This window comes from Aspergillus puulaauensis, chromosome 2 (assembly GCF_016861865.1).
Source record: "Aspergillus puulaauensis MK2 DNA, chromosome 2, nearly complete sequence".
NCBI lineage: Eukaryota > Fungi > Ascomycota > Eurotiomycetes > Eurotiales > Aspergillaceae > Aspergillus > Aspergillus puulaauensis.
This window is the reverse complement of record NC_054858.1, coordinates 1,112,447-1,138,697: the sequence shown is the minus strand read 5'-3', so window position 1 is coordinate 1,138,697 and position 26,251 is coordinate 1,112,447. Positions and strand designations below refer to the sequence as shown.

General features: G+C 50.2%; 10 protein-coding genes across 10 annotated transcripts; 6 read left to right on the top strand and 4 right to left on the bottom strand.

Moving 5' to 3' along the window:
• Nucleotides 1-485: 485 nt before the first annotated feature.
• ssn8 (cyclin-dependent protein serine/threonine kinase regulator SSN8) lies at nt 486-1,498 on the top strand (the record flags this gene model as incomplete). The annotated part of the gene is made up of 3 exons (XM_041699116.1): nt 486-645; nt 696-905; nt 960-1,498. 3 exons carry the CDS (start codon nt 486-488, stop codon nt 1,496-1,498), a joined length of 909 nt encoding a protein of 302 aa, XP_041552234.1.
• A 2,979-nt stretch (nt 1,499-4,477) lies between these two features.
• APUU_20471A (DUF4452 domain-containing protein) lies at nt 4,478-5,172 on the top strand (the record flags this gene model as incomplete). The annotated part of the gene is made up of 2 exons (XM_041699115.1): nt 4,478-4,759; nt 4,861-5,172. The coding sequence occupies 2 exons, from the start codon at nt 4,478-4,480 to the stop codon at nt 5,170-5,172; spliced, it is 594 nt and encodes a 197-aa protein (XP_041552233.1).
• Nucleotides 5,173-7,502: 2,330 nt separating this feature from the next.
• APUU_20470A (uncharacterized protein) lies at nt 7,503-7,976 on the top strand (the record flags this gene model as incomplete). Its single annotated transcript, XM_041699114.1, has 3 exons — nt 7,503-7,635; nt 7,700-7,812; nt 7,887-7,976. 3 exons carry the CDS (start codon nt 7,503-7,505, stop codon nt 7,974-7,976), a joined length of 336 nt encoding a protein of 111 aa, XP_041552232.1.
• Nucleotides 7,977-8,357: 381 nt separating this feature from the next.
• APUU_20469S (uncharacterized protein) lies at nt 8,358-9,155 on the bottom strand (the record flags this gene model as incomplete). The annotated part of the gene is made up of 1 exon (XM_041699113.1): nt 8,358-9,155. The coding sequence occupies one exon, from the start codon at nt 9,153-9,155 to the stop codon at nt 8,358-8,360; it is 798 nt and encodes a 265-aa protein (XP_041552231.1).
• Nucleotides 9,156-9,817: 662 nt separating this feature from the next.
• APUU_20468A (putative TRAF-like signal transducer) lies at nt 9,818-11,274 on the top strand (the record flags this gene model as incomplete). The annotated part of the gene is made up of 2 exons (XM_041699112.1): nt 9,818-10,372; nt 10,435-11,274. The coding sequence occupies 2 exons, from the start codon at nt 9,818-9,820 to the stop codon at nt 11,272-11,274; spliced, it is 1,395 nt and encodes a 464-aa protein (XP_041552230.1).
• A 418-nt stretch (nt 11,275-11,692) lies between these two features.
• On the bottom strand, nt 11,693-14,271 carry APUU_20467S (Het-C domain-containing protein; the record flags this gene model as incomplete). Its single annotated transcript, XM_041699111.1, has 4 exons — nt 11,693-13,682; nt 13,738-13,896; nt 13,971-14,118; nt 14,175-14,271. The coding sequence occupies 4 exons, from the start codon at nt 14,269-14,271 to the stop codon at nt 11,693-11,695; spliced, it is 2,394 nt and encodes a 797-aa protein (XP_041552229.1).
• A 591-nt stretch (nt 14,272-14,862) lies between these two features.
• APUU_20466A (phytanoyl-CoA dioxygenase family protein) lies at nt 14,863-15,861 on the top strand (the record flags this gene model as incomplete). Its single annotated transcript, XM_041699110.1, has 1 exon — nt 14,863-15,861. One exon carries the CDS (start codon nt 14,863-14,865, stop codon nt 15,859-15,861), a length of 999 nt encoding a protein of 332 aa, XP_041552228.1.
• Nucleotides 15,862-16,077: 216 nt separating this feature from the next.
• APUU_20465S (class I SAM-dependent methyltransferase) lies at nt 16,078-17,322 on the bottom strand (the record flags this gene model as incomplete). The annotated part of the gene is made up of 3 exons (XM_041699109.1): nt 16,078-16,320; nt 16,378-17,094; nt 17,284-17,322. 3 exons carry the CDS (start codon nt 17,320-17,322, stop codon nt 16,078-16,080), a joined length of 999 nt encoding a protein of 332 aa, XP_041552227.1.
• A 2,171-nt stretch (nt 17,323-19,493) lies between these two features.
• APUU_20464S (putative importin beta-5 subunit) lies at nt 19,494-22,598 on the bottom strand (the record flags this gene model as incomplete). Its single annotated transcript, XM_041699108.1, has 1 exon — nt 19,494-22,598. The coding sequence occupies one exon, from the start codon at nt 22,596-22,598 to the stop codon at nt 19,494-19,496; it is 3,105 nt and encodes a 1,034-aa protein (XP_041552226.1).
• Nucleotides 22,599-24,836: 2,238 nt separating this feature from the next.
• On the top strand, nt 24,837-25,685 carry APUU_20463A (putative mitotic spindle checkpoint protein (Mad2B); the record flags this gene model as incomplete). Its single annotated transcript, XM_041699106.1, has 1 exon — nt 24,837-25,685. The coding sequence occupies one exon, from the start codon at nt 24,837-24,839 to the stop codon at nt 25,683-25,685; it is 849 nt and encodes a 282-aa protein (XP_041552225.1).
• Between the last annotated feature and the right edge of the window lie 566 nt (nt 25,686-26,251).

The following is a 26,251-nucleotide window of genomic DNA, read 5'->3' as shown; positions in this document are numbered from 1 at the left end:
GCGTAGGAATAACAGGAGCATCGAATCCGCAATTATAAATATAGCCGAGGAGCTGCAGGTATCATAGATTGGCGTTCAAGCCCGATAATGGCCATGAGAAATCCCGGAACCATGATTTGCTTCGTGAATTATCGCGGGCGGAAGAAATAAGTTCCGCGCTCCGACCGGAGCTCACGGGACCACAAGATCACGGGACTAGGGATCGGCCTGGTTATTCCTTTTCTAGGAAGTACCTACTGTACTTGGCTGGGCCTGGTTCTCAGACCATCTCAGCTGCACTGTCTATTGCAACTTATTTATTTACTTTGACGGAGGTGAAGCGGTTATATCGGATTATATTCAACATTAAATATATCATATTTTACGTTATCTGAAATTTTTGGGAACTTGCAGGTCTGGCAGGTGTCATCACTCTACAATTCCTCCCACTTGGCATGATGGCACGATCGACCTGAACTTAAACAAGTCCCAAAGTTATATATACTATGGCTGCGAACTACTGGGCATCGACCCAGCGCCGACACTGGCTATTTTCCAGGGAGCGTTTAGCGGAGATCCGGGACGGCTTCAAAGAGAAGGATAAAGGCGCCCACTCGCAGTTCCCTCTGCCAGATCAACGGTTGCTTAATATATATTTCAATCAACGTAAGATATTATTCGATGAAGTCAAGAGAATCCATGCTAAAGCTACATAGAGCTCATTAAACTCGGCAAGAGGATGTCAACGAGACAGCAGGCACTTGCTACAGCCCAGGTTTATATCAAACGATACTACACGAAAAACGAAGTCAGGACAACGAACCCGTATCTTGTTCTTACCACGGCGTTCTATTTGGCCTGCAAGATGGAGGAATGTCCGCAACATATCAGGTTCGTCGTTGGTGAGGCTCGAGGGCTCTGGCCAGGTAAGAAAATCCATAAAGCGTACATTACTACCGGAGTCACTAATACACCACCAGAATTCATTGTCCCTGATGTCTCCAAAATAGGCGAATGCGAGTTCTCCCTGATCTCCGAAATGCATTCCCAACTTATTGTGCATCATCCGTACCGAACTCTATCAGACCTGCAGCCTGAGCTATCCCTCACGTCAGATGAAGTCGCGCTCGCATGGTCAGTAATCAACGATCACTATCTCACCGATTTACCGCTATTATACCCGCCTCACGTCATCGCAGTCATGGCAATCATCGTTGCCGTTGTCTTCAAGCCTAGCAGCCAGACAGCCTTCCATGGTTCTGCGGCTCCAATCGCAGGGGCAATGCGAGAAGGTAGCATGAATATTCTCGCGGCTCTTGGGGACAGGGGAGGAGCTGGTCCTCCTCCTCGGATCCAAAAACTAGTTTCGTGGCTTGCCGAGAGCGAAGTCGATATCAAGGCAGTCATTGAATGTACGCAAGAGTTAGTGTCACTATACGAAGTCTGGGAGCAGTACAATGAGAAGAGCTGTAAAGAGCTCCTAGGGCGGATGGTCAAGACCAAAAGCTTGGACAAGTGAAACTTTCAGGTACTCTGTGATATGTATACTTCAGCGTTATCGCATGCATTTGCAAGCTTGGTTAGCGCTGAGTTGCCTTACGATGTTTATGTTTACATACCCTTGAGCATACATACATATGTTGAATGACCCACATGCATTGATAAAAAATTGAAAATCCTTACATTTTCATCCCTTGCGTGGGCTAGCCGGGTATCCGAAGAACTGAATGTCAAATACTACAGCAATACACACATCCGCGCCTTGGAAATGAATTCCGGCGTCTCTAGCTTCGATTCCCAATTCTTGGTTCTCACCATTATAGGACCATAGACTGATGGGCTGTTTGGCATCTCCGATTCAAAGTGTCATGCAAGGTTTACACAACTTCTGCACCTAAGCAGTGAAATGAACTCGAAGAGCAACGCAGGTAAGGGGGAGAGACATCTGCACCCCATGGCTGGGAAGTGGGAAAGCAAATAATCCTGGATCGGCCGATGCATACGTTCTTTTGGAGCCAGACATGTTCTTCCGTGGGGATATGGATTGCGGTCATCTATCTTAGATTTAACCCAGCAAAATTACTACAGTAAAACCGTCTGATACGGTTTGGGATGACGATAAAGTGATACCTAACTACCTCGCCCGCCCCGTGCACCCCGAAATACGTAGTCTAAATACTAACTATTAAAACGAGCAGATTAGATGGCAAACACCGTTTGAGGTAAAGGGCCGTGGTGACCTGGCAGGAGCCCGGCCACTGCACCTGTTGCATATGCAAGTAAGCATGATCGGTCTCTTCCAGCTCACTGTCGAACAGAGTGCTGCTTAGTGCTTACACTTCTTCGGTTGAAGCAGCAAAGAACTTAATATGGATTAGTGAGATCCTAATCACCATCTCTCCTTCACATCCGAGTAGTCCGATGTTTCTCGTAGATTGTGTATTGTTTTGGATAACTATGGAATGGGAATGGGAATGAAGAACGGCATCCGGAGTACGTATCTAGACTACTTGTTGGAGCCGATGGAGAAGGCTCCAAAGAATGACAAAAATAATACCAAAACCAGTCCCCGACATGCTGATTGTTCGAACCGTCTGTATTCCCCGTTGGGGAAGACTCCAATTCGATGACTCAATGGGAGGATCGCGAGGCGCAGACAATGGACAATGAAACAGCAAAGCCACAGACAACTGTGGCTTGTAACGGCTCAAGGCGGGTGGAGGAAGATTCCGAGTATTTCCTGAGTTTAGTTCCTGGTTATTCTATTCCAATAATCCAATCGCCTGCCCTGACCCCTGTTATCGGTGAGAAATTCGGCCTTAATACGGATAGTCGATAATAATAACTGCGGAGAAGATGAGGTCGAGCTCCGATGCGACGTCGAGTTGGAAGTCTGCGAATTTAGCTGCTTTACGGTGTAGATATTAGTAACTCTATAGTTATCCGTCGAATTGTGCTCAGTCACAAATTAGTGCCGTTCTTCAGGACTGAATGGGCTGTATAGCGTGGGCGCAAATCAAGTCTGCCCGGTACCAGTGCCCAGCGCCACCGAGTCGCATCGTCGCACGGTTCCATGGAAGGGACGGGGAAGCGTTGGGAGCAAATCACCGATGACATCTGTTTGTTGTGGGCGGGGCACAGATCATCTGGGTGCAAATCATTGTCCGCTCTCAGCGTAGCGAGAATTTGCCAGCGCATGCCGTTCCTATCTTCGGAAACGCCTGCCGCATCATTCCAGTTTCAGAACTCGTCCTGCCAGGTCCCCAAGCATTTCAACTTTCAAGGACCAGAGAAAACTCGTCGAGTGAATGCATACCTGCCGCGCTTTGAGGACCCGGAGCATGGCGTGAGACCTGCGCTTCCGAAGCGAGCTCTTTGAGCGCTCCCATATCCCTTTGTTCGTCCTCGGTCTGCCCACCCAATCATGGGTGACCCACCTCCCCCTCAGTCGCTCGCATCGAGGCTGTACCGTGGTCTCCTGCATTAATGCGCACTGGCGCAGCCCAGCAGATATTAATCTTTACGACCTTCAAGGTCCTAACTCGGCGATGATAGGCAAACAGCTGGCAGCCTTAAGCGCCTAAGCCGGGAATGAATCTTGATCGTTTCCAGCAGCCACCGGCCCACCGCCGACTTTGGACGAAGGCAGGAAACACTTGACCAAGAATGGCTAGACCCAATGATGAACGTCATTTCTCCCCACTTAGTAGCCGCCCAGGACGAGTCGCTCGTAGCTTATTGGCGGATTCTCATTACAAAATTGTAAGACGCCCCACTTAGTCTCAATCAACGCTTTATCTATTGGCTTAATATTCTGATGTCGCCACTGAGCTGTCGCTCCTGGGGATCTGGTTGGACCCAGCCTGCCCTAAAATTGGTGCGTGACCTCAAGGCTTGTGGTTAGCGCGGAGCTTGTGGAACGGCTGTGTGACCAAGCTTATGGACCTTAATGGGTGATACTGGGAAGCTCTCGGCGTAAGTTACGGTAAGTTACAGTCTCCCAGCCCTTGAAGTTGACAAGGGGCCCACCCGGTCCGCCCCAAAGTCCAAACTCAGCCCCAGAAACTCGTTGAAGACTTGAAATGGCTAAACGGGGAGCCCCTCTCCTGCGTCTGGTTGTCTTGCCTCCGACTCTCTCTTCATCCTCTTTTCTTCCCTCTGGTCCCGCCTTCGATTCCATTCGTTCCCCATCCCACACTGCGTAAATTCAACCCAATCTTCCACCGCTCTCTTCTCTTCTTTCCTCATATATTACTATCCTTCCTTCTTTCGCCCCCTGCGTTAGTATTCTCCTTATACAGAATATATTCCCCGTCCGCATACCAACGACCTCCTTGCTATATTCCTTTCCATTTCCTTCAAAAGTCCTGCACTGCTCAGCGTCACCCGACTCTGGTCCTTGCTTGTATCCACTGCTACTATTCCGTGTACATTGACCACTTCAACGATCGAAACGTGCTTCTTCCTTGCTCGTTACCTTTAATACGTTACCGCCAATATGTCGACTTTCTTCTACGGACAGCACCACCAGCACCACCAAGCCCCTCACCATGGCGCCACCGCCCATCTTCACTCAAATAACCACCATGGTGGCCGTTCCCGAAGGGGTCCCAAGATGGCTGCTCAAAATGCGCAACGCCAGTTCCGTGGTGTGAAGAGTATGAGGGAGCTGGCTGAAGCCCCTTCTGTGACTGCTTTCCGTGCTCGATTTGAGGCTGGACGGTCATTTGACCTGGACGACGACCTGGAGTTCTGTCCAGGGCTCCTGACTGAGGACGATGTATGTTTTCGCCGGGGTTGAAACCCTCGTATTACCCCGAGGGACCCTGGACTCTCAGTAGTCGCTGTAAAGGACCTTTTATTGACTTCGAACCTTTTCAGCTTCACTCAATCCACTCTGCTTCCTCGGATCGTTCGTCTCTCTCCAGTGGTTCGCCCGACACCTCGCCAATCCAGCATCAGATTCAGCCCGTCCAGCAGGTTACACCGTCGATTTCCTTGTCTCCCGCTTCTTCCAATACGTACCTCCACTCAGGGGTCGGTAATTATAATCAGGCGGGTTTCCAGCAACCATCGGCTGCTCGCACCCGAAAAGTCATCCCTATCATCAACCCCAACACTGGTATGACCTTGACCAGCCCGCCTAATTCCATCTCGCCAGGCCAGATGCAGAACGCTCAGCGTCGGTGGTGAAAGCCATGACCTGCCAAGCCGTCATTTTGCTGGCAAGAGCCACCACTGTCCGCCCACGACTTTTTCCATCTTCGATTTCGCTCAGCTTCTGCATCATCGGTCTCCCTAACCGCGGGTCATAATATTCCCTGTTTGTTTATTTCTCTAATCGTTTGACACGACCTCGAACCCTTCTTATGATCAACCTAAACTAGCCTTTTTTTGATTCACGAACTCGCGGAGCATAAAAGGATATATTGTTTTTGTTTGTATATACACCCTCCGATCACGATTTCCTAGATTGATGCTTCGACTACCTGCGAGCGACGGCGCCCTGCGACATTCGATTCTTGCATTCTCCAGCGATACCTTGTTTTTCTACTTTCGGTTAGGGAAAAACCAAAATACCGATTATCGGCCCTGGGGTTTAGGCCGCGATGATGTATAGAAGGCGGCGATTTTTGCCATACGGGAGGGCACGGAGTTGTTTTTCTTGGAGTACTTTGGCGGCTTTGCGAAGTCCGCATAGCGAGATTTGCCACTTTTCTTTGGGGGTTTCATTAGGCCTGGTTACAAATTTTGGGTGGGAATGGATTTTCATGCGTTTATAAGGATCTAGAAAGGCGGGAACGATATACGTCTTGCATTGGTTGGGTTTTGTTTCGGAAGGTTTGCGACGTTTTCTATCTTGCATATGTCTTGCCTAACCTCTCTACTTTGTTTCTATCTTTGTTTCTTGTATATGGATTGGACTGGTGGCACGCAGTCCCTATTGTTTTAGGTCAACTGGCTGTGTATCCATGGATTGGATCAGCGTTCAATATATGGTCTCCCAGGGGCAGACCTCTTCAGATCAAATTCTTTGTCCTTGAGTTTATTCTTTAGATATCCGAACCCTTACGTTGTCTCAATGAGATCTCATTTGTCATTTTTCACATATCTGTTTATTAATGCTGTAACCATCGTAATTATTCCCAACAAATTAGATGTAGGTTGCACCTTAGTTGTTGGCATATAAGCAAGGTAGAAGGGCAACTAAATGCCAATGGGTATTTTTATGGGTGGGTGGTATTATTCCATATTTGATACTAGTTATTCATGTCGTGATCTCGGCTACATGGTTATATAGGTACTTGGACTTCGGTGACTGAAAATATATAAAGATACCATGTGCATCGCCATCCCTCACAACCAGCAAGTAGACAGCTCATGCTTGACCTAATTATTTGTGGGGAACTCTCTACAAAGTCAACATGAAAAGAGCACATGAATTTTCATCAAGCACAGCCATGTAAGGCCTATTTATACCCTTTTATCCTCACACTAGGAACAAGCGAGGTCTATAGTGAAGACTTGGTTTATTTTATAAACGGTGAATGTCGACCTTGCCACTTTAATATTGATATGGAGGTGAAGAATCATCGGGATCGTAGTATATGCATTTGAAAAAATTGATATGGCAAGAAGCGCATCCTGCGGTCTCCATTCCATTCGAGATCACCGCATGCAGCGTCCTTGTTGGCATATGCCTCTATTAATAGAACTGCCGAACTCGAGAATGAAACGTTAGGTACCAAATTGTGGAACTGCAAGGATGTGTATGCTTAATTGGTATAGTGAATTTCTTGCTAGATAACCACAGTGATGCCCATCTTTGATGATCAAATGATGTGGTTCTGGGGCTGCATAATCCAACGCCATTCGGATTCTTTCAGAAAGCATATCGAGACTACTAATTGTTCATTATTTTATACTTTGATACATAGAACAGATATTGTACTAAATATGATTGGAAAAGCTCCTAATATTTTACAGACCACTCCGTACACTTGATATACGAGACAAGCGGACCATTGAATGTCCATTCAACTTACACTAAACTAGGTCCAGCCAACACATTCCATATCTCCAAGTTTATTCTTAAATATACATCCGTCAACCCATTTCCCCGAAGTTTGGAGTATGATTACCTCGGTTAACGAATAATGAGTCGACCCAGGTCGAAGCGCATCGTAACGGCGCTGAGTATTCATGACGTCATTCGCCCGTCTGCAAAATCCACCGCGCTTGGTTGGCTGCTGGAGGACATGACGTTCAGGGAATTGGATTCGCAAGCCATCTGCACCTCGCTGGAGCTTCCTGTTTAAATACCTCTGCTTCCTGTCCCCTTTAGCTTCGTTGCTGTTGAAAAGTTGACTCCCCGCGTTCCCCAGACAACATCCATCATCTACCTATCATTCATTCATAGGTGAGCTCCGTTACCTCCCGCTTTTAACCCAGCAGACACCGGATTAACCTGTTAGACAGATACGAGAAGAAGAAATTGAAATAAAAGAACCACGAAATTAATCATGTCGTTCTTGCCCTCCATCCGCGCATCAACCCGTCTGTCTCTCAGACCAGGCTCAACAGCCATCCTCCCATCCACAACCTCCGCATTCCACACATCCGCAGCTCGTTCGGGTCTAAAGGAGGGAGACCAAAGTAAGAATTTCCTTCCACAGTACCAGAGCAAAGACAGAAAAAATTTAACTAGTAGACCTCCCAGGTCGCGACAACTTGAACGAGCACTACGAGTCCGAGAAGCAGGATCAAATCAAGAGACAGAAAGAGGGACAGGGGAAATGGAACCAGAACCTTGCTAGCAATAGTGAGGCATCGGTATGTTTTACTTGACACCTTTCTTATATACCTTATGCTAGTTTTTTTGAGCGATTGCTAACGCGGGCCAACAGGTCAAGGCCGATAGGGGAGAGGTCCAGGGTAAAGAGGATTTTGTTGACCTGCAAGATAAGACGAAGAACGAGCCTAACAAGAAGGGTTAAAATAGCCGGGCCTGGTGCTTTGCTTTTTCTTCTACTGAACTTCTAAGTAATATTTTCTTCGGATTGGCTGTCTTGTACAATGCATGATATAGGCTTAGTGGGAGCTTCGTTCTAAGTGACCTCAAATGAACTTAATTGATCAACATACGTTTTTGTTTTCGTAGAATCAATTCAGGAGAGTAGAAGTATATAAAATTTGAATTGTCACAAATATAAGCTGGCTACCTTCAAACGCCGTCCCATGGAAGCAAGGAGCGTCCGATCACCAAGAGTGGTTCTAGCCCGAAGCAGATATGAAACAGAGAAACAGAGAATCAACGCCATCGCGCCGCTAGACAAGGTATAACTGAGACAAAGCAGTAAAAAGCTGGCATACAAGACTCATTTCAGGAGGACGATCAGGATAACAAGAACAATAATTAACCCGATGATCGTCATCATGCTCCAGTTGTCACCAGCACTCCTGCGAATCTTGTCAATGCGCCGCTTCGCATTGTCCAGTCTGCTCTGATGGCGTTCAACACCACTGTCTACGCCGTCCAGCAACGCTACATGCCCGTCGAGTTCATCCCCAATCTGGATACTCAGCTGATGCTGCCGCCCAATAGACTCGCCTAACCGATCCAACTGGTCATCCTGATCCCGCATTACCTGGTCATGGTGATCGTATATTTGGTCATTTGACATGTCAGACGTATCCACGCGCTCAGGAGATGGGGAGTCTCGGTATGGTTGGAACAGGTTGCGACGGTTTAGATCGTCCTCGGCGTCGGCGGAATCGTCCATGAAACGAACGGATTTGGACGGCGGATGCTGCGGAACGGGCTGTTTCAGGTCCGGCGATGAGTTCTTGACATTTTGGAATTGCGGTGAGTCTGTCCCGTCGTCATCGGCACTTGAGCTGGAAGGCCCGTTGAATTGCGATGATAGATCGCTGTATTGCGACCGTAGATGAACCAGTTGGTCTTTGTATACGGAGGCCTCATCATCGTTTGATTCTTCTAACCTCGTAACATTGGATTCGACGCCTTCGATTCCTTCACGTAGTGAGTCAAGTGAGCGGGAAATCTCGCCATCTTGGCTGTTGGGTTCTAGATTCAAGGAGATGGCTCGTTGGCGTTCGAGGAGGGAGAGCTTGATGTGATCGGCAAGGAGGAAGAGTTGGGACGGGTTCGGCATTGTGGGAGGTCAAAGGCTGGTCGATTCTTCTAGTGGATGAGGCGAAAGAGAGGAGGTCAAGGTTTGATGGCAGATGGCGGTGTTTGATGGAGGTTGATGACTGGCGATGGTCGGTGCCTGGGGCTGATGAGGCCGATGAGGTCGATGCGTGAATTGCGGAGATTCAGCGCTAATATGCAAACGGATGCAGGCCGAGGGTCGAGAATGCGGTCGACACTAAGAGTGATAAAGAAGACAATAATAGACTGGAGATATTCACTGATTTCTTTTCCTGTTCGACAATCAAGCGGGCAGTGTCCTCTTTACTGGCAATAGTGACGGCAGTGCCCGTGACGGCCATTCTCGCCTCCCCGCACTCCCACTTTTGGACCACTTCTCTGCCTCTCCCGCCTCGTCCTTCCATCATGCCGAACTATTTCCGCCTCATCCGCTCCCTCATATCCTCCCGCTGAACGCCGCTCTCGCCAGTCGCAACCCTTCCTTCGAGTTCAGCCACTGTACTCCCTGATGCGCTGTCACTCGCAGCTATTGTTTCATCATTACGCCCACACTAAACCCGAGCTGGCGACCCCTTGAGACGACATTCTCCCCTCTTCGCTGGAGGTCAGCTGTTATACGGTGTACTATAAGTTGGAGGAAGCGGAGCCTACATCACTCTTATCATGAAACTCGACCAGTTTCTCGCCATGGAGGTTGGTGGCGACCCCGACGAGGTCCTTGACCTGCGCGGGCTTGAGTACGTCTCTAGTTATGACGATCATCTCATGTGTCCAATCTGCCACTGCCCTTTTGTTCGACCAGTACGCCTTGGATGTGACCATGTATTTTGTCAGACATGCCTGAATATTGCTATCCACAGTTTCGCCGCTGGGCGAGAGGACTTCACCTTCGGTGGGCATGGGGAGGGCTTTACCTGTCCCACGTGCCGCACTCCTACTCGCGATGTCTACCTCAATGTTCCCCGACTCTTAACCAACATGTGCGATGACCTGCCGGTGCGATGTCCGTATTCGAATGAAGGGTGCGAGGAGATTGTTCCGAGGGGCCATATCCAGACCCATGCAGACAAGTACTGTGGGCATAAGTTGATGAGCTGCCCTAGCCCTGATTGTGACCAAAAGACTCGGAAGAAGGACATCAGCCCGGAGAAGAAATGCCTGCACGAGTTACACAAATGTCTGCGTTGTGAGAAAGACATCATGGAGCAGGACTACGAGGTACACTCCGTCCGATTCCCAATACTTGCCCAACAACTAACTGGTTGCCTTCATGAACACAGGAACACGTAAAAGAACTATGCCCAAGTCTCCAAACAACTTGCCCCGATTGCCAGGCCACCGTTTTCCGAAAAGCCCTCCGGGAACACATCGACACTTGCCCTGAAGCGATCCACCCATGTGCCGCATCCAAGTTCGGATGTCCCATCAAGATGAAGCGTGCAGAATTGAGCACCCACGAGCAAAGTTGTTCCCTCATTGCAATAGGACCGTACCTCGAAGCTCAGAACTCCCGGCTTGATTCCATGGAGCTAACGGTCCGTCATCTTCAACAACGCAATGAAATTCTGGATGACGGCCTCTCCTCTATCCGCTCAACCCTCGTTGAATCATCCCGCGCCTTCTCCACCCACAACAACAGTAACAATACCAACGACCCAGAATACCTTGGGGACAGTTTCCCGTCATCCATCGCCGCCCCTTCCTCATCAAACGCTTCCAGGCCAGGACCATCCCAAACCGACGCCGACGCATCCACCAACCCTCTCACAAACGCAACAACCTACCTTCTCTCCCTCCACGAATCCCTCCGCGAAGAGGTTGCCCAGCTTTCCCATGCGATAACAGACCTTGATGCCCGCGCAAGTATGGCAATTATGAACGAGTGTCTCCGACTCAAGGAAGACATGGCGCACACAAATGCCGCCGTTAGCAGTGTCCGCATGCAGGTGCAGTGGCTTATGAATCCACGGCTACACCAAGGACAGCGAACGCAAAATGGCAGCGATTCGAGGACCGGGCCTGGAACGCCCGGGGCTGCGGCGGGTCCAAGTAATAATACCCCCGGGTTGCTGAGGCCGAGGAGGTTGAGCGACACGGGGAGGGAGGGGACGAAATTGTAAACCTGCTGTTTCTCCTACTATTTTTGTTTTTAATACTGGGATGGATGAGTGATGAATTTTGTGCAATACCATGTTTTAGCTAGTTATAGCCTATAGCCTACGATGGCAAGGCCGTCTCGACTGTACTGAACTCGTCTCCACTACGGCGACGATGTCAGAGTTTGTTGGAAGCGATAATACCCCCAATCAAATTTTATAACTATTAATTGAGCTTATTTTCATACTGGTCTTATCATTTATTTGCATTATCTTTACTAAGCATACTCAAACTGAACTGCTAGTAACAATAATGACAAGGACATCAGATCTAACCACCAGCCCCATATCATCCTATTCGTATGCACCATGATTGTTTTACTCATTTTCTCATACCCGCTTCGTGTAAAGTTAAAGGTCACTCATTACAAATAACTTAGTTCTAATACCCGTATCCACCTCCATAGCCGTGTTGGTGTCCATGCCCATGGCCTTGTCCGTGGCTGTGCCCATGTTGCTGCTGATGATGGTGCTGCTGAGAATGGTGTCCTTGGCTATGCTCATGGCCGTATCCCTGAGGAGGGGTATTATATCCGGATCCTGGCTGTGAATGCCCGTACCCATGGTGTTGCTGGTGAGAGGACTGGCTATGGCTATAACCATCGTAGGATGATGGAGCGCCACCGCCGTATCCGCCAGAGTGATGGTGCTGGGACTGTGAGTGGGTTGGTGTCTCGTCCCTTGATGATGACCCGGTGAGACCACCGAGACCGAAGCTAGAGAGCTTGCTGCTGAGCTTGTCGATGTTTTGGATTCCGGGTATAGGCAGGGCTGAGAGCTTTTCCCAGGGGAGGTGCGAGCCGGAGCTTTGTTGGCTTTGCTGGTGGGAGGATTGGTGGGAAGAGTACCCGTGGCTGGAAGCCTGGCTGTGGCCGTGACCTTGACCGTGTGCTGCAGCTGCAGCGCCTCCTGCGGCTGGGAATCCACCGTGCGAATGGGAGTGACCGACTTGTCCACCGTTGTTCTTTCCGTTCTTCACGCCCTCGGCGCTGAGGATGTCGTTGAGTTTGGCCCCGCGGTCGGGCATGGCATTAACCCACGCTTGGACGGCTTCGAACATGGTGCGGTGGGCGTCGTTGCGCATGTTTCGGAGAGCAGGGTGGTGGAAGACGTCGAGGCTATCGTGCAGCACTTGTTGCTCTGGGATATTGATGTCTTGCCAGGCGTGGAGAACGCGCGGTGCCACATATCTAAGAATGGCGGAAGCGACTTGACCAGCAGGCTCGTTGAGGACGTTGGAGAAATGGTCCTTTGAAAGCATGGAGTGCGTAGGGTCGGTGCACTGGGGGTTGGTCCAGGGTTCGAACTGGTGCTTTCCAGAGGACTCAATCACACCGGAAGACCCTGTTTGCAGAGACTTGGAGGCGGCACTGATAATGGGCCGGATGAATGGGGCAAGTAGAGACATGATGAAGACAGTCAATGTCTCGGAGATTTTCTCGACTAGCGTCTCCAAACCAGGAATCTTTTCGATAACTGATTCTACCTTCCGAACAACTTTGTCACGGAATGCGAGGATGGGGTAGATCTTAGCAATAGTGTCCGCTGGGTTGAAATCCGGCATCCCAGGCAATCCCGTGGGTTTGCCAGTGTTGGAGTCGGCGTTTGATGGTGCGCTTGCCCTAGTTTGTTCGTTAAAGCCACGGCTGTGCTCGGAGTCGTCGTTGAATCCACGAGTAAACTCGCCAGCTGCAGCGTAGCCACTGCGGGCACCGCTATGGCTGTTGGAAGACTGTTGAGCTTCCGAGCGACGTTTAAGTGCCTCAGCCTCGGCGACTAGATCACTGCACCCAGGCACTTTCCCCAAAAGTCCGGTGAGTGAGCTGAGGGAGTTGGAGGACGAGTTCGACTCAGCGTTTCCAAGCGCAGTATCCATCTCGTTGACCTCCGACTGAGTGAAGTGGTCAGTCGCTTCACCAAGCACGGAATGGAAGAAGTCAACCATTCCAAAGGTTCCCGTCACAAGCGGAAAGACACGGTGTCCATGGAGGTTTATCTGGGTCTGGGTACCGGTATGCGGGAATACACTGTGGAAGCCCATCTCCCGGAGCGCAAGCTCACAGTAATTTGTGTGCGCAGCGAAATCCTCAAGTGTATGAAGGCCCTGGCCCAGGCATCGAAGGGCCTCGCATAGGTCCTCCTCATTTCCCTTGCGGTGTCCACCGCTGGTGTAGAGCCTCCCATAGTGAATACTGCGAGCAAGACTGTACTTGATATACGCAGCACTCGTTGCCCAATCTCCTCTCTCGTTGGCGATGTAGTTTTTCATACCAGTATTGGGGTCAATTTCGAGCTCAACGGGACGAATGGGGCCTCGCAGGCGCTCGTCGAATTGGCGGGCATCATCGTTATCGGCATAATCTTTGGGGTTGCTATATACCAGTCAGATCAGTCGTTCATCAAAAGGGTATCAAATGTGGCACTGACTCAATGTGTTCCTCTGGACGATAAACCCCCAACCTGTCAGCCGTAACCTCATACTCTGCCGTTGCATATCCGAATGTCAAAAACGAGAGAATCCAAACAAGAATGCGGATGGTATCGGCGGGAAGACTCTTGAGGGTACCCACGTCCATAGCCTGCGAGCTGCAAGTAGGGAATAAATTAGCTTCAGTTCACCCGTAAAAAATAGCCTGCGGTGCCCCCCCAAAAAAACTCACTAATCCCTCAACCAGTTTCCAAAGTAAACGCGCTTGATCATGTTGGATGTCCATTTGTGGCCCTTGATACAGGCCACTGTCGTGAGCATGTCTTCGATGTCTCCATGGCGCCAATTCTTTCCTTCAACCTTTGAGATAGAAGCGATGTCTATGTTTTCAATTAGTAGCTGCAGATATTTCTGAAGAATATGGAGTGGAGCGTACTGCCGGCGCCGAAAGCGTGAACCTGGCAGGGGAGCAGGAGCAGGACAACTCCCAAGGCGAGCAGGGTACTCAGACCCAGACTCATTCGAGGGGCCATTGTAAGCTTCCTAGTGGAGATGTACTAGAGGCAAAATAGGGTCGAGGAGGCGGAGAAAAGGAGAGTGGTATTTTTTTTTTTGGTTGGAAGGAAAAGAGCTGAACTCACACGAGCAGAGAAGATCCTGTGAAGATGGCTGACGTCTGTCTGATTGTCGCGGTCCCACCGGTCAAGCCCAATGCGATCGTGCTCTCATAAGGCGTGCCGAGGAAGCTGAAAGAAAGCTACGACAATCAGAAGATGGATAAATAAACCGGCCTCATTGGGTGGAAACCTTTATTCTGGTTTGCTATAAAAAAAGGCCCAAATAACAATATTTACGGACATTATTATTGTTTGGGAACCCCGCTCTGCTATCAGTCCCTACGCGGGGTAAAACATACTACCTTAAAGTGCTTCTTCAGCTGCGACAGTAGTATTCATTAGCCACAACTGAAGCTTAGCAGTGCGACGGTGTCGCCAGCAAAGTACAACCTCGCCTAGCGAGGGGAATTATTTTATACCTCCAACTCCTCCTCCCTCTCGTCTTAACAACCCAATCATCCACACATAATCATAATCACTTCAACCTCAAAACTACAAGCCATCAAAATGGCCACCTCCTCATACCTCCAATCCCTCCAAAAAGACGGCTTCGTCGTCATCCCCTCTGTCATCCCACCATCCTCCCCCGAATTCACCACGCTCATCCAAGCCGCCACGACTGCCACAACCCGCACCCGCACAGGCTCCTGGCCTCACTTCCGCACCGTCCCCAAACAGTTCCCGCCATGGCCAACAAACGTCCCACCTCCGGCCTCCGAAGGCGGCATCTGGGGCGTCCAGCACCTCCTCCACCCCGACATGCCGGGGCGGACCGAGTTCGCAAAGTTCTACTTCGACGAGCGCATCCTATCCGTTGTGGAGGAGCTACTGGGCCACCCGAATTCCAATTCTAATAGTAGTACTGCTGCTGCTGCTAATGGAGGAGCGGAGAAGCCCGAGAGTCTAGTCATGGAACTCTTTAACCTGCTCGTGGCGCCTGAGAACCACGACTTCGCGCTCCGCTGGCACAGAGATGACATCCCCGCTGATGTCTCGCCCGAGGAGGAGGAGCGGTTACTGGCGTCTAAGAGCCCCGGTGGTCGACAGTCGCATGCGCAATATAATCTTGCGCTGTGTGAGGATGCTTCGCTGATTGTTGTGCCTGGATCCCATAGGCGTGTGCGCACGGATGCAGAGCGTAATGCGGATCCTTATGAGGATAACATGCCGGGACAGTTGGTTGTGCAGCTTAACCCTGGGGATGCGGTGTTTTATGATAGTAATATCTTGCACCGTGGGGTTTATAAGGCGAAGAAGGAGGGTGCGGAGGAGTCAAGGTTGACTCTACATGGGAGTGTTGGGGTTAAAGAGCCTGGGACGGGTACAGGCCCAAGTAAGGCCGAAGAGAAGAAGGTGAGGGCGACGGCGGTGTTGCAGCATGGAGTAGGGGCTTGGGTGCATAGGGAGGACGCGGCTTTTGGGATTGGGGGTAGGCCGGAAAAAATGAGGGCGAATTTGGTTGCGATGGGGACCGGTGAGGGAATTGGGTATTCCTTGCAGGGCTGAAAGTGAGATTCGCAAAACGGGTTTGCAGGCGTATATGGAAGTTGTATATATATAGGCATCAGGGATTTAGCTGAAGTGCAGCATATTATATTGACTGCCATATTTTTGGTACCCCTTATTTGTGGGATATCAAATATATATATCTAAGAAAGAGCCGCCAAAGTGCAAAGGATAAAAAAGGCCGTGAGAAGTCCAGACATTATCCAATATTCGTACTCATGAATCATCCAGAGGTCGTTGGGCATAGACATAATAAAAGAACACATATATATGGCATGACGAATTCATTACCTCCCGGCGGCATTCATTGACGTAGTTTTGCGCTTCTTCGTAGGACCAGCCAAGTACTCGAGTGAAGAGTGCAAGCGAATATGGTTCGATGGCTTCGATTACTGACAGCTTGCCGACGCGGCCAATCTCCTTGAGACGCGGACTCTTGGGCCACGTGCCTACTGGACACTGACGCTGAGTGTGAGTAACTTGCTGACAGAAAAGTGTCAAAAGAGAGGTGCCTACCTTGTATATATCTTCCGTAATGTTGGTAAACCCAACTCCCTCTAGCCACTCTGCAAGCGAGGGAGCGATGCTCATCCGCTTTCCGAATTGTTTGCTGGCGTCATCTAGTTTCTTAGATAGATCCAGAAGCAATGGTGCCTTTCGATGGGTGCCATCATCTGAGCGTATGCCGACTTCGAATTCTTGGAACTCAATCCAGCCACCGGGCTTGAGATGGTTATATGCCTGCTTAAGCAACTGCTCCCAGTCGCCAATACCACCACCCATAGAGCGGGCATGGATATAGTCAAAGGCCTCATCCCTGGTGAACGCCCAATCGCTCTCTGCGTCGTCGATGATGAATGTGCAATTGGGCGGCGAGAAGTTTGGCTGGATAGGACTTAGGTCAGTGCCAACAATATCGGCCTCTGGGAATTCCTCAGCCATCTCCAGCGCCCAGGTACCGGTACCTGTGCCGATATCGAGAATCCGCTTTGGTGGTCGCTGCTGGGCCAGAGGGGTGCGGTATAGGTCGCCCCCAGTGAGAAGCTTGAAGAGGTGGTGGGTGATGGCTAGGCGATCCTGCTCCTCTTCATCGTTGGGTATTGGGTACTGGCCGTACCGGTAGGCATGGTACCGACGGCCATTTTCATAGTAGTAATCCCGAACGGTCGAGGCGAACGAGAGACTCGAATCAGCTATGGAATCGGCATCGTAGAGAGAGTCTTCGTCACTTGTCTGCAGAATTGTCAATTCATGGGGTCGGTTAAAGAGGGCGGAGGAAGAAGGGATGAAGGGAGGGGTACGGCAGACGCATGCAACCATGAAAGGGAAAACACGGAGGAACTTAATACAAATTGTGCCAAACGAATTGCAAATAATTGAACAGACTATAGACACTACGAGACAAAAGCGAAAGTGACTTACATCGACCTGGATATGCTCATGGAAATTGGGGGGCGGCATGATCCGGGGGGATGGGTTGACAGCTTCTCGAAGCACGATCCAGCACGAAGGACGGCGAAGAAAAGGACCCAAGCTGTCGGGAACGCGGGAGCGAGCAGAAGAAAGCGCTGGCGGACGAGGGGAGGACCACGCGGACAGTCATAAGAGGGGCTTTTTGGCGGAAGAAAGTTTGTCAACAATCCAGCAGGGCGTGTTTGACAGGCTCATAAAGGAACACCAAGACTCATGGCTGCAGATACGCCAGAAACAAAGGAAGAGGCACAGGGGTTGCGGTCCCGAGACAGAGGAATTGGGTCATTTTGACCGCTGCGGTGGGATCGCTTTGGGGATCGCTTTGGGGTCGCTGCAGTCGCTGGCTCGCTGCAGCTTGGCGTCGCGCAGCAGAGTGATACCTCAGCCTGCAAAGGTAACTACGTATCATGATCGACTATCGAGTCTCCCAGTTCTCTGCCAGACTGCCAGTCTCAGTCTCGGTCTCAGTCTGCTCTTCAAGCAACCAACCTTGGAAGGCTGGAAGCAAAGCCCCGCACGGGCCGACGTGAATTGTCCATCAGTCGATCAGCCACTTTGTCGGGTGGGGATGCAGAATCCAATCCCTCAGCAAAACACAGACCCTGCGGGCACCATGCGCCCGCCAATACCTGAGCTCCAGCCCAGTCGCGTTGATGATAATAACATCAATGCCCTCTATATTCTGAAGGAATTGTGAATACCACTGCAAAAGCCTCGAGTGGGTCACTCTAATTACAGCTACAGCTTCATTCACCTAGACGATACGGAACCGCGATATTTACAGTCAGATGCTCTGCTTAGTATAGTGGGGAATAGAGACGGATCTTATAACTAACCAAAGTCCAGCGCACTAACTTATTAATGCACTTCCCACTCTTAGGTACATCATTCGAAAAAATCCCACTACGGATGGGTTGTTCTCGTACAGTGTCAATGCTGGTCAAATGGAGGAAGTTTGTATTCGTCTACTCGCGCTCTCCCCATGGTTGAATTCCCACTTGGGTGAGGACTGAACACAGGAGCTGATCCTGCAAAAGCTAGTAATGTCAGTCAGTTGGACTCGAAGGCCTCGACCATGGCCGTCCGATCCTCTGCCTAAGCCATCTCCTCCAACAGATAGCCGAGAAGGACGCCGGCGATGCCACGCATAACCGTCTCCGAGTCCATTCCCAAAGTCCGGCATACAGATGTTTTGATCGAAAGTGTCAAGCCATCCATGCAGGTATATATAACTCTGGCATACATGATACTGGAGCCCGACCAGGGAGACTATCATAACCTAGTCCGGCTAGACGAGCAAGTTAGTAGACATCCGTGCGCTAACTATAGTAGAGACTAGAGAGAGACAGGCCGTAAAGGATTAACAGTGAAAATAAATAACATACCGGAAACCTCTTTTCGTGTGGAAACGCTAACTCGTGCTCGTGATCTGGCATATAGTTGCCGTTTACCGACTGCTCCATATCACCAACTTCAATACCTAGACTGCGAGTGCTATTATGATACGTTTGACCCATTCCTCTGGCAATACCTATGCTTCCGCACCCTTGCCATCCCACGGAAGATCCAGAGTTTCAAGCCAGTACAATGGGATCTCGCCCAGCACATTAATACCGCGACTAATGAGCTCAACCAGTCCGATGATTTCCAGAATTTCCTTAAGAACATCCGCAATGGCCAGGCCCTGGAGAACCCTGTTAGTATATAATTATCACCCCTCACGTAAAGTCAGATTCTTCCCTTGTCTCTTTCCTTCGAAACAGGCAGCGGTGCTGTCTTACTTAGTATCGGACCTATACTAAGTCTCTTTCTAAAGCGCCGAGTTTACTTAACTCTTATTACTCTACCTGTAACTTAGCCTATATGATATCTATCCGCGTGGAAAGCCCTGGTAATTACCCGAGAGTATATTCCAGCTAATATCGGAAAGTTCCGTTTCTTAATCAGGCACTGTTAATATTACAGTAGCAGTCCGGTATAGCAAGAGCTAAACCCAATATAAGCTATAGACTGAAGGATTACTAAACTAAGATATTTATATTCTATCGAGATCAGAATACTGGTATCATTTATTTGCATGTTTGCACTCAAATCTATTATTACGCAGATTATTCACATCGAGAAAAGTCATAAACATAAATCGTCCGCGACATCCACAATTAACCCAAAGCCTGCAGCTTCTCTTGCTCGTCCGGCGTCAACCCCGCAAATACCTGCTGGAACTCGGTCTTTGTAGACGCATTTCGGAAGAAGTCTAACAAAAACGCTTGGGTCTCATCATCCCGCTTGCGCACGCCAAACACCCCTTCAGTGCCGCCCTCGCCGAACGCCATCAGCTCTTGCTTGGTCACGCCAAGGCTGAGATCAAGAGTGTTGTCCGGCACATCCTCCCACTCGTCGCCATCGTCACTACCTTCTTCATCCAACGCTGCCGCTGTAGCTGCATCGATTTCCTTGTTGCCTGATGCAGCTGCCAACTCTTCCACGAGGACCTTGACAATCTTCAATGGTGCTGTCACGGTTGTGTAGCGGTCCGGGTTGCTGCGAGCCTGAGATCGAGTCTTGATCCGTCCAGTATCCTGCACAATGAGGTCTCCCTTGACCTGCACTTGGGCCAGTCGAAGGTCTTCCAGGTTGTACAAGGTTGCCAACGCGATAATGTTTTGCTTAATTTCGTCGTATCCAGCAAAGTTGACCGAGTTTTCCAGCCATTTGCTCATCACGATGGGCAATCCGCTCTGCCCGCCAATGTCCACCTGCGCCAGGAAGTCAACGACCTCCCGTGCGCTTATAAGCGTCAATCGGGCGAAAACGAGAATCAAACTCTGGATAAACTGAGCCTTTTCGGCAGTGACAAGGCGGCGTGCTACGGCCTGAAGAAGCTGAGGAAGATACGGACCAAGGCGCTCCGATCCAGCTCTCTCGACTAGCTCAGCGGCAAGCTGGCCAACTTCTGTCGCAGCGTGATCGTCGACCGAGGGGCTCAAAAGACGGTCGATGATCACCAAGACAACTTCGATTGCCTCTTTGCCACTTTGCGGGTCACGCCAGGCGATGAATTGGTTGAAATCGTGTGCAAGGATATGCCTCACAGATTCCGTAGCGGGTCGAATAAGCTCAGCGTCAGTCGAGTCGAGCAGTAGACTGTTTACTTTCGGCATGACGGTTTCAACAAAGCCCGCTGGCAGGGGTTCGAGGGCCCCCTCCGTCAGAGCACGTAGGAGATCCGCAGCAAAGATTGTCAGTGAAATTTCCTGGGTCAGGTTCCCGACATCGACAGCGCCCATAATCGAAGGAAGGACCTTTTCACAGAGGCGGACAAAGGAATCGGCGCCTTGGTCTGCGATCTTTTCGACTATGTCCTCGAATGCCTCCGTTATGATCATGGTTAACTGGAAGTTTGTAGCGCCGTTGCTCGCGATATTGAATAGTACATCGAGGGCCGTAGACGAGAGAACTATGCTTGGCTGAACCATAATCGTATCACGGAGAGTTTCGGCCAAAGTGACCTTAAGGTCGTCAGTGTCGGACGACTCGCGAAGGTCGTGAGCAGAGACAAAATCGGATACCGCAGATATTATTGGCTCCTGAAGAGGGATTGTGGTACTGGTAGAAAGCGAAGGTAGCAGATCCTGCAGCGCGCGGAGACAAGCTACCTTCACGACTTCTGCGGGATCTTTAGAGATGGCTGCTAGAGTCGCCTCGAGGTACGCATCACCGACATTGGATACCTTTGCTAGGATTCCCGCTACAAGGTAGCCTCGGGCTCTTAGGAGCTCCTGTTCCTGTTGAATGGCATACTGAACAAACCCACCGAAACCGCTGGCAAGCTCCGGCGTGATTTCTTGCGAGACCTCGTGTAAATCTCTGAGCAGAGCATTGAGAATAAAAAGTGAGGATTCGCGACTCTTCCAGGAAGATGAAGCATCAGAGAAAACACCATTCAGGAAGGCGAGAAGGCCCTGGGTCGTCGCGTCTTTGAGCCAGTCTCCCAACTTGATTACCAAGTCTCCACTGCAAGTGCGAGGAGTGTAGTTTGCTGTGACAGAAGTTTCTTCGGAAAGGAATAGGTTGACATCAATGTCCCACAAGCCCTCTTCCTCGGATGTGATCTGAGCATAAGAGCAAGCCAACTTCAGAATTTCCGGCAACCAACCAGCAGTTGCTCCAGCTTGACCTGCGTTCTGTAACTGTTGCTGGAGCTCTGCTTTGACTGGCGGTGCCTTCAAGAGGCTCTGGATGAAATCCAGCTCCTCCAGAACCAGCAAATCCAGGGTATAAGGAAGTCCATCCACGTCTACAAGTCGGCCCTGGCGTTCATCTTCGATGTAGAATTGGTAGAAATGCCCCTGGGCGTTTGACAGCTCTGTCCAAATAGTCGAAAAATAGACAGGGCTTTGGGTAACTAATAGGCCGGGAAAAACCATCCGGATCTTCATTAGGGTTTTCACAACTTGTAGCTTCAATCCAATGACACCCCTCCATTGCGAGGGAACCTCGGTATCCTTGGATTCTTCCTGCTCCGTCGGAGCCTGTGGCAACGGGGCCTTGAGAGTTTCGATGAAGAACGGAGACCATCCAGTAAGGACTTCATCCATAAACTGTTTAACAGCTACCTTGTGCTGTTCCAGAACCATTTCGAGAGTATCAAGGCACGAGCGGAAAACCGCGACGCCCAATGCCCTGAGCATTGGCTTCCTCGACTCGTTGGTGGCCACATTAAACAGTGTGCTGACGAGGTCTCGAGCAACATTGAAAAATTGTTCTTCATTGAAACCGGTATCCACTAAATCCAGGAGTACTTTCAATGCGCCGTGCAGCGCACCAGGTGTACTATTGGTGTCGTTGATGATTCGCAGAAGTGCAGGAAGCAACTCGGGCCATTGTTCTGGATAATCAGCGCTGGCAATTTTGCTGACGGCGAAGCTAGCTCCAGACTTGACTTTTCGTTCGGCCACTTCGGTGGTGGTCGCCAAATCTAGAAGTACTTGTCGAATCTGGGCTTTGTTGACATCGTTGATCAGGATCTGCCCTTTGAATTCATCGAGGTTCGGGGACCATGCCGCAGTAATGAAAGTGCGTAAAACTGAAAGAGCCGATTGGCGGAGGTTGGTAGGGACAGAGTCATGGGAGGCAATCGCTGCGAGGGAGAGGGGGAAATTTTCGTTTGAGTAGAGGTGAAGTAACTGGAGCTCAGAGGCCTTTCTCGTATCAGCAGCGGGCGACTGCGTGTCGGCAAGGAGGGAAAGGAGCTCGTGCTCCATGGTGGGAGGCGACGTAGGAGGAAATGGTCAATGGGATCAAAAAGGAGTGTCTCAATCAGCCAAGAGGGCAGCTCGGCAGGAAACGTATTTGTATCACGGCAGTGGGCCACAGGCAATATAATCTCCAGACGCGATGGTGGTAAGGAGACCGCGATGGATCGCGTCAAGAGGGGCAGACGGGAGGCGGTGAGGATCCCCGCCTACAGATTGCTGCGTAGGGCAATTACAAGCATGCCTTCCCCTCAGCCCTCGCAGATAACGTGTTATTAAGCAGACTACAAGTTGGAGATCATGAGGCCGCCTGAGGGGCTTTGGTCATGCGTGAAATTGTCCTGTCCCATCCCATATGTGGAGCTTGTCTCGTTACTGAGCTCGAGAGGAGGAACTGCGCATAGAGAGAAAGCTACAACTCTTTGCTTCTCACAAAAAGCATAAGTCGGAGAAAACTCCGTTGCCTAAGTCCTCGTATACTTCCATGCATCCTGCAGTCTCCAGCATACCCTCGGTAAAAGGTTTCTTCGTCCGGAGTACTTATCGTACTTTGTACACTGCGTTGGGTCGCCCTATTAGTACTAGGGAGGGGCAGATGCGAGGAGGCACTTTGCCCCATTCGGAAGCCATGCCACCACAGATGCCCGACTACGGAGTGGGGGGGCTCTTGAGAAGACGCTGGAGGAACAATCTTCCAGGAAGACGCTGGGGATATTGGATGGTATCATAAAGGGCTTTGCGAATAATGACAGCGTCGCCACAGACTCGCGAGTATAAAACAGCTGCATTATTATTGCTTCCGGCTGCCATTGGATGGGAGGGTGGCTGCTGCAGATCAGTCCGTCCCGGTGGAAGGCCAGGGCAGGGTCGCGGATTTGTTTGGTTCTCTCCATTCAGCAGGGGCAGCCAATGTGGACCCGTCTAAAGCGGAAGGATTTGCCTTGGGTTGGGCTAACCTTTTAAATTGAAGACGGCAATGGATATGAGACATCGAGCTGGTGCACTAGGGCGTCTTTTTTGCGACCACCAGTCTGTATTGAACCCTCAGGTCGAGGGCCGGAAAAGGTCTCCACGCGGCGAGCAGTGGCCTGGTAGAATCGAAAGGGCGTGATTGTATAGCTCAGCGATCTGCGTACACAAACCACGTGACGTGGAAGCATCGTGACTTGGACTTGGGTCGTGGTTTCCACTCTTGGACCTGACGACGACGACGACTCACGACTCACAGAGCAGCAGACCAGAAGTTCCCCTCCAGAGTCGCCTCTCTCTTTTGTTCCAATTTCCCTCTTGCCTCTTCTCTCTCTTTCTTTCTCTTCCCTTCCTCTTCTCTTCCTTTTGCCTTCTTTGCCTCTCGTCTGTTGTCTTCCTGCAGTGCCCGAGTGAAGCTCCCGGCTATCTCGGCCCTCCTCGCTCTCTCTCCTCTTCCTTAACCCACTGCCACTGCCCACCCCTACTACTAACCTTCGCTCTTCACTCCTCCTCCCCAAGAATTGGTTCCTTGTTTTCTGGCCGTCCACAGTTCCTCCCCTCCCCAGACCCAAAAATATAAAAAAAAAAAAAAAAAAAAAAAGAGCCAACCCCCTTAAACACTTAACACAAGTATTTTTAAGCCCGAGAAAAAAGGTTTTCAGGAACAAAATCCTCCGAGGGAGAGGGGAGACACACCACCCCCAAAAAAGCAACCTTAATAATAATCATTACACACGAAGGAATTCCGAGGGGATTACAGCATCAGCGTCATCACCAGCGCCAACCGTCGTTTCTCGAACTTCGCAGTCCTTCTTTTAATCTACCTCGAAAATTAATCCCGAATTATACCCCCGACACGACTCGACACGATCGCTACGACTCTAAACCCCATGCTTTGAGGTTCCCTTGTTTCGTCTCCTCCACCCAACGTATGTAAACCTCTTCACTGTCTCCCCTCCCTCGCGTCTCAAGCCACTGCTTGCCCCTCGAGGTCATGACTCTGTCGTCGGCCCTTTGGCCATAATCTCTTCCTGTCTTTACTTTTTCTGCTCGAGATAAAATACATCACGTCATTCGTCTGGGCCTCATCCTGTCTCTCTCCCCGCTCCACCGCTCATTCAGCCTCTTGTCAAGTTGTCAACAAACTTGGTTATTGACCCTTCGTGTGAACAATAGGCAGAGCGATGATTATCCTCAGGGTGGAACACTCAGTCTCTCCAAGATCCCGACAACTCCATATTTCCCGTGTAAACGACGATTCCACAGCCATCGGCGGCGATGCCTATAGCCAGTGAGAGCACCACCACGACGGCAACCATGACAACTTTTTCTGCCCCGGTCACCGCACCTCGGTCTCCCCATAATCAGGCTGCGTTGGCCGCTTCCTTCACAAATTTCCTCACCGTTTCTGTACACCAGATTTTATTCCTCCGATCGGTTTATCCACGAGCAACCTTTTTACCCGTCCGGGCGTACAACTATCCCGTCCGACAATCCCGCCATCCAAAGGTGTGCGATTACATAAACGACGCCTCAATTGCCGTCGGAACAGAAATATTAAAAGGCACAATTACAGCCGTCAGCATCATTATCTCCTCTCTACGCACAAATCAACCCCTCGAGCGATATGCCTTCGACCTGTCAGGGTTCCCTCGTGTGCCGCCCGGCGAGGTGCACACTACTTTCGAGGACAGAATGGACGATGCCACCAAGGGTGTCCCCACTGCCCAAACCGTCGATCTTGAGGCGCAATTCCGTGCTTGTCTCGCACGACTCGCGTCCGCTTGCGCCCGATTGACCCCTTTACCCCGTGATGATGAATTTAGTTTTACCGTCTGCATCGAAGTTCGTGAGGACGCTTTACCCCCTGCGGGGACTACAACAGAAGAACAGACCTGGATTGTGGCGGAACCAGGCAAGGTTCATCTCCGATCATGTTCGGCTCCATATTCCGTCTCGAAGCTGAGAAACGGTGAGCCGCAACAACCGCCTCCAAGAGTATCGAATGGTCGCGCCAAGACGGTGCCAGTACGTCGGGTAGAGGCTGGCGAACTTCGTCTAGAGTTATGGGTGGAAGAGGCACGGCAGAAATTCAATGAACCGGTGGATTCAGAACATCCGCCATAAATAAATAACTGACTCGCTGCTCATGTTTCTTTTGCCTGTCTAGTTTTTGTACTGTGGAGCATATGGGGGTGCTTCGTTTTTTTTTAACCTTTTTTAACCTCATTATCTTCTTGTTTTAGCGTGACCAATGATCGAACATATATGATGGATGAAGAAATTCTGGTATCGTCGTCCAATGAGTGGTGCAAATATATAAAATGGGGAGCGGACGAATTTTGGGACTCGCATGGCATTTACATAGATCAGGTTCATCATCTCTTTCACTTACCGTTCTCGCCGTTTCATATCCTCTCATGTCAACGTTCCTTATGCCTTTTTCTCTTCCTCTATTCTTTTCTCCTTCTTCACCTTTCCAACCTTCGACCGATTCTTTATTCTCCATTCTCCGTTCACCTTTCATACTACTTCCTGTATTTCTCTCGTCTTGTCGGAGTTTCTCTTACACGGTTCTAGCAAATTCAAACACATCTAGCGTTAGCTACGAACGCTGCCTCCCCCTTCACCAGCATCCGCCCAGGTGGAGAGTCGAGTGTCCCAAGAGTCCTATTTGTAATTACTCATACGGT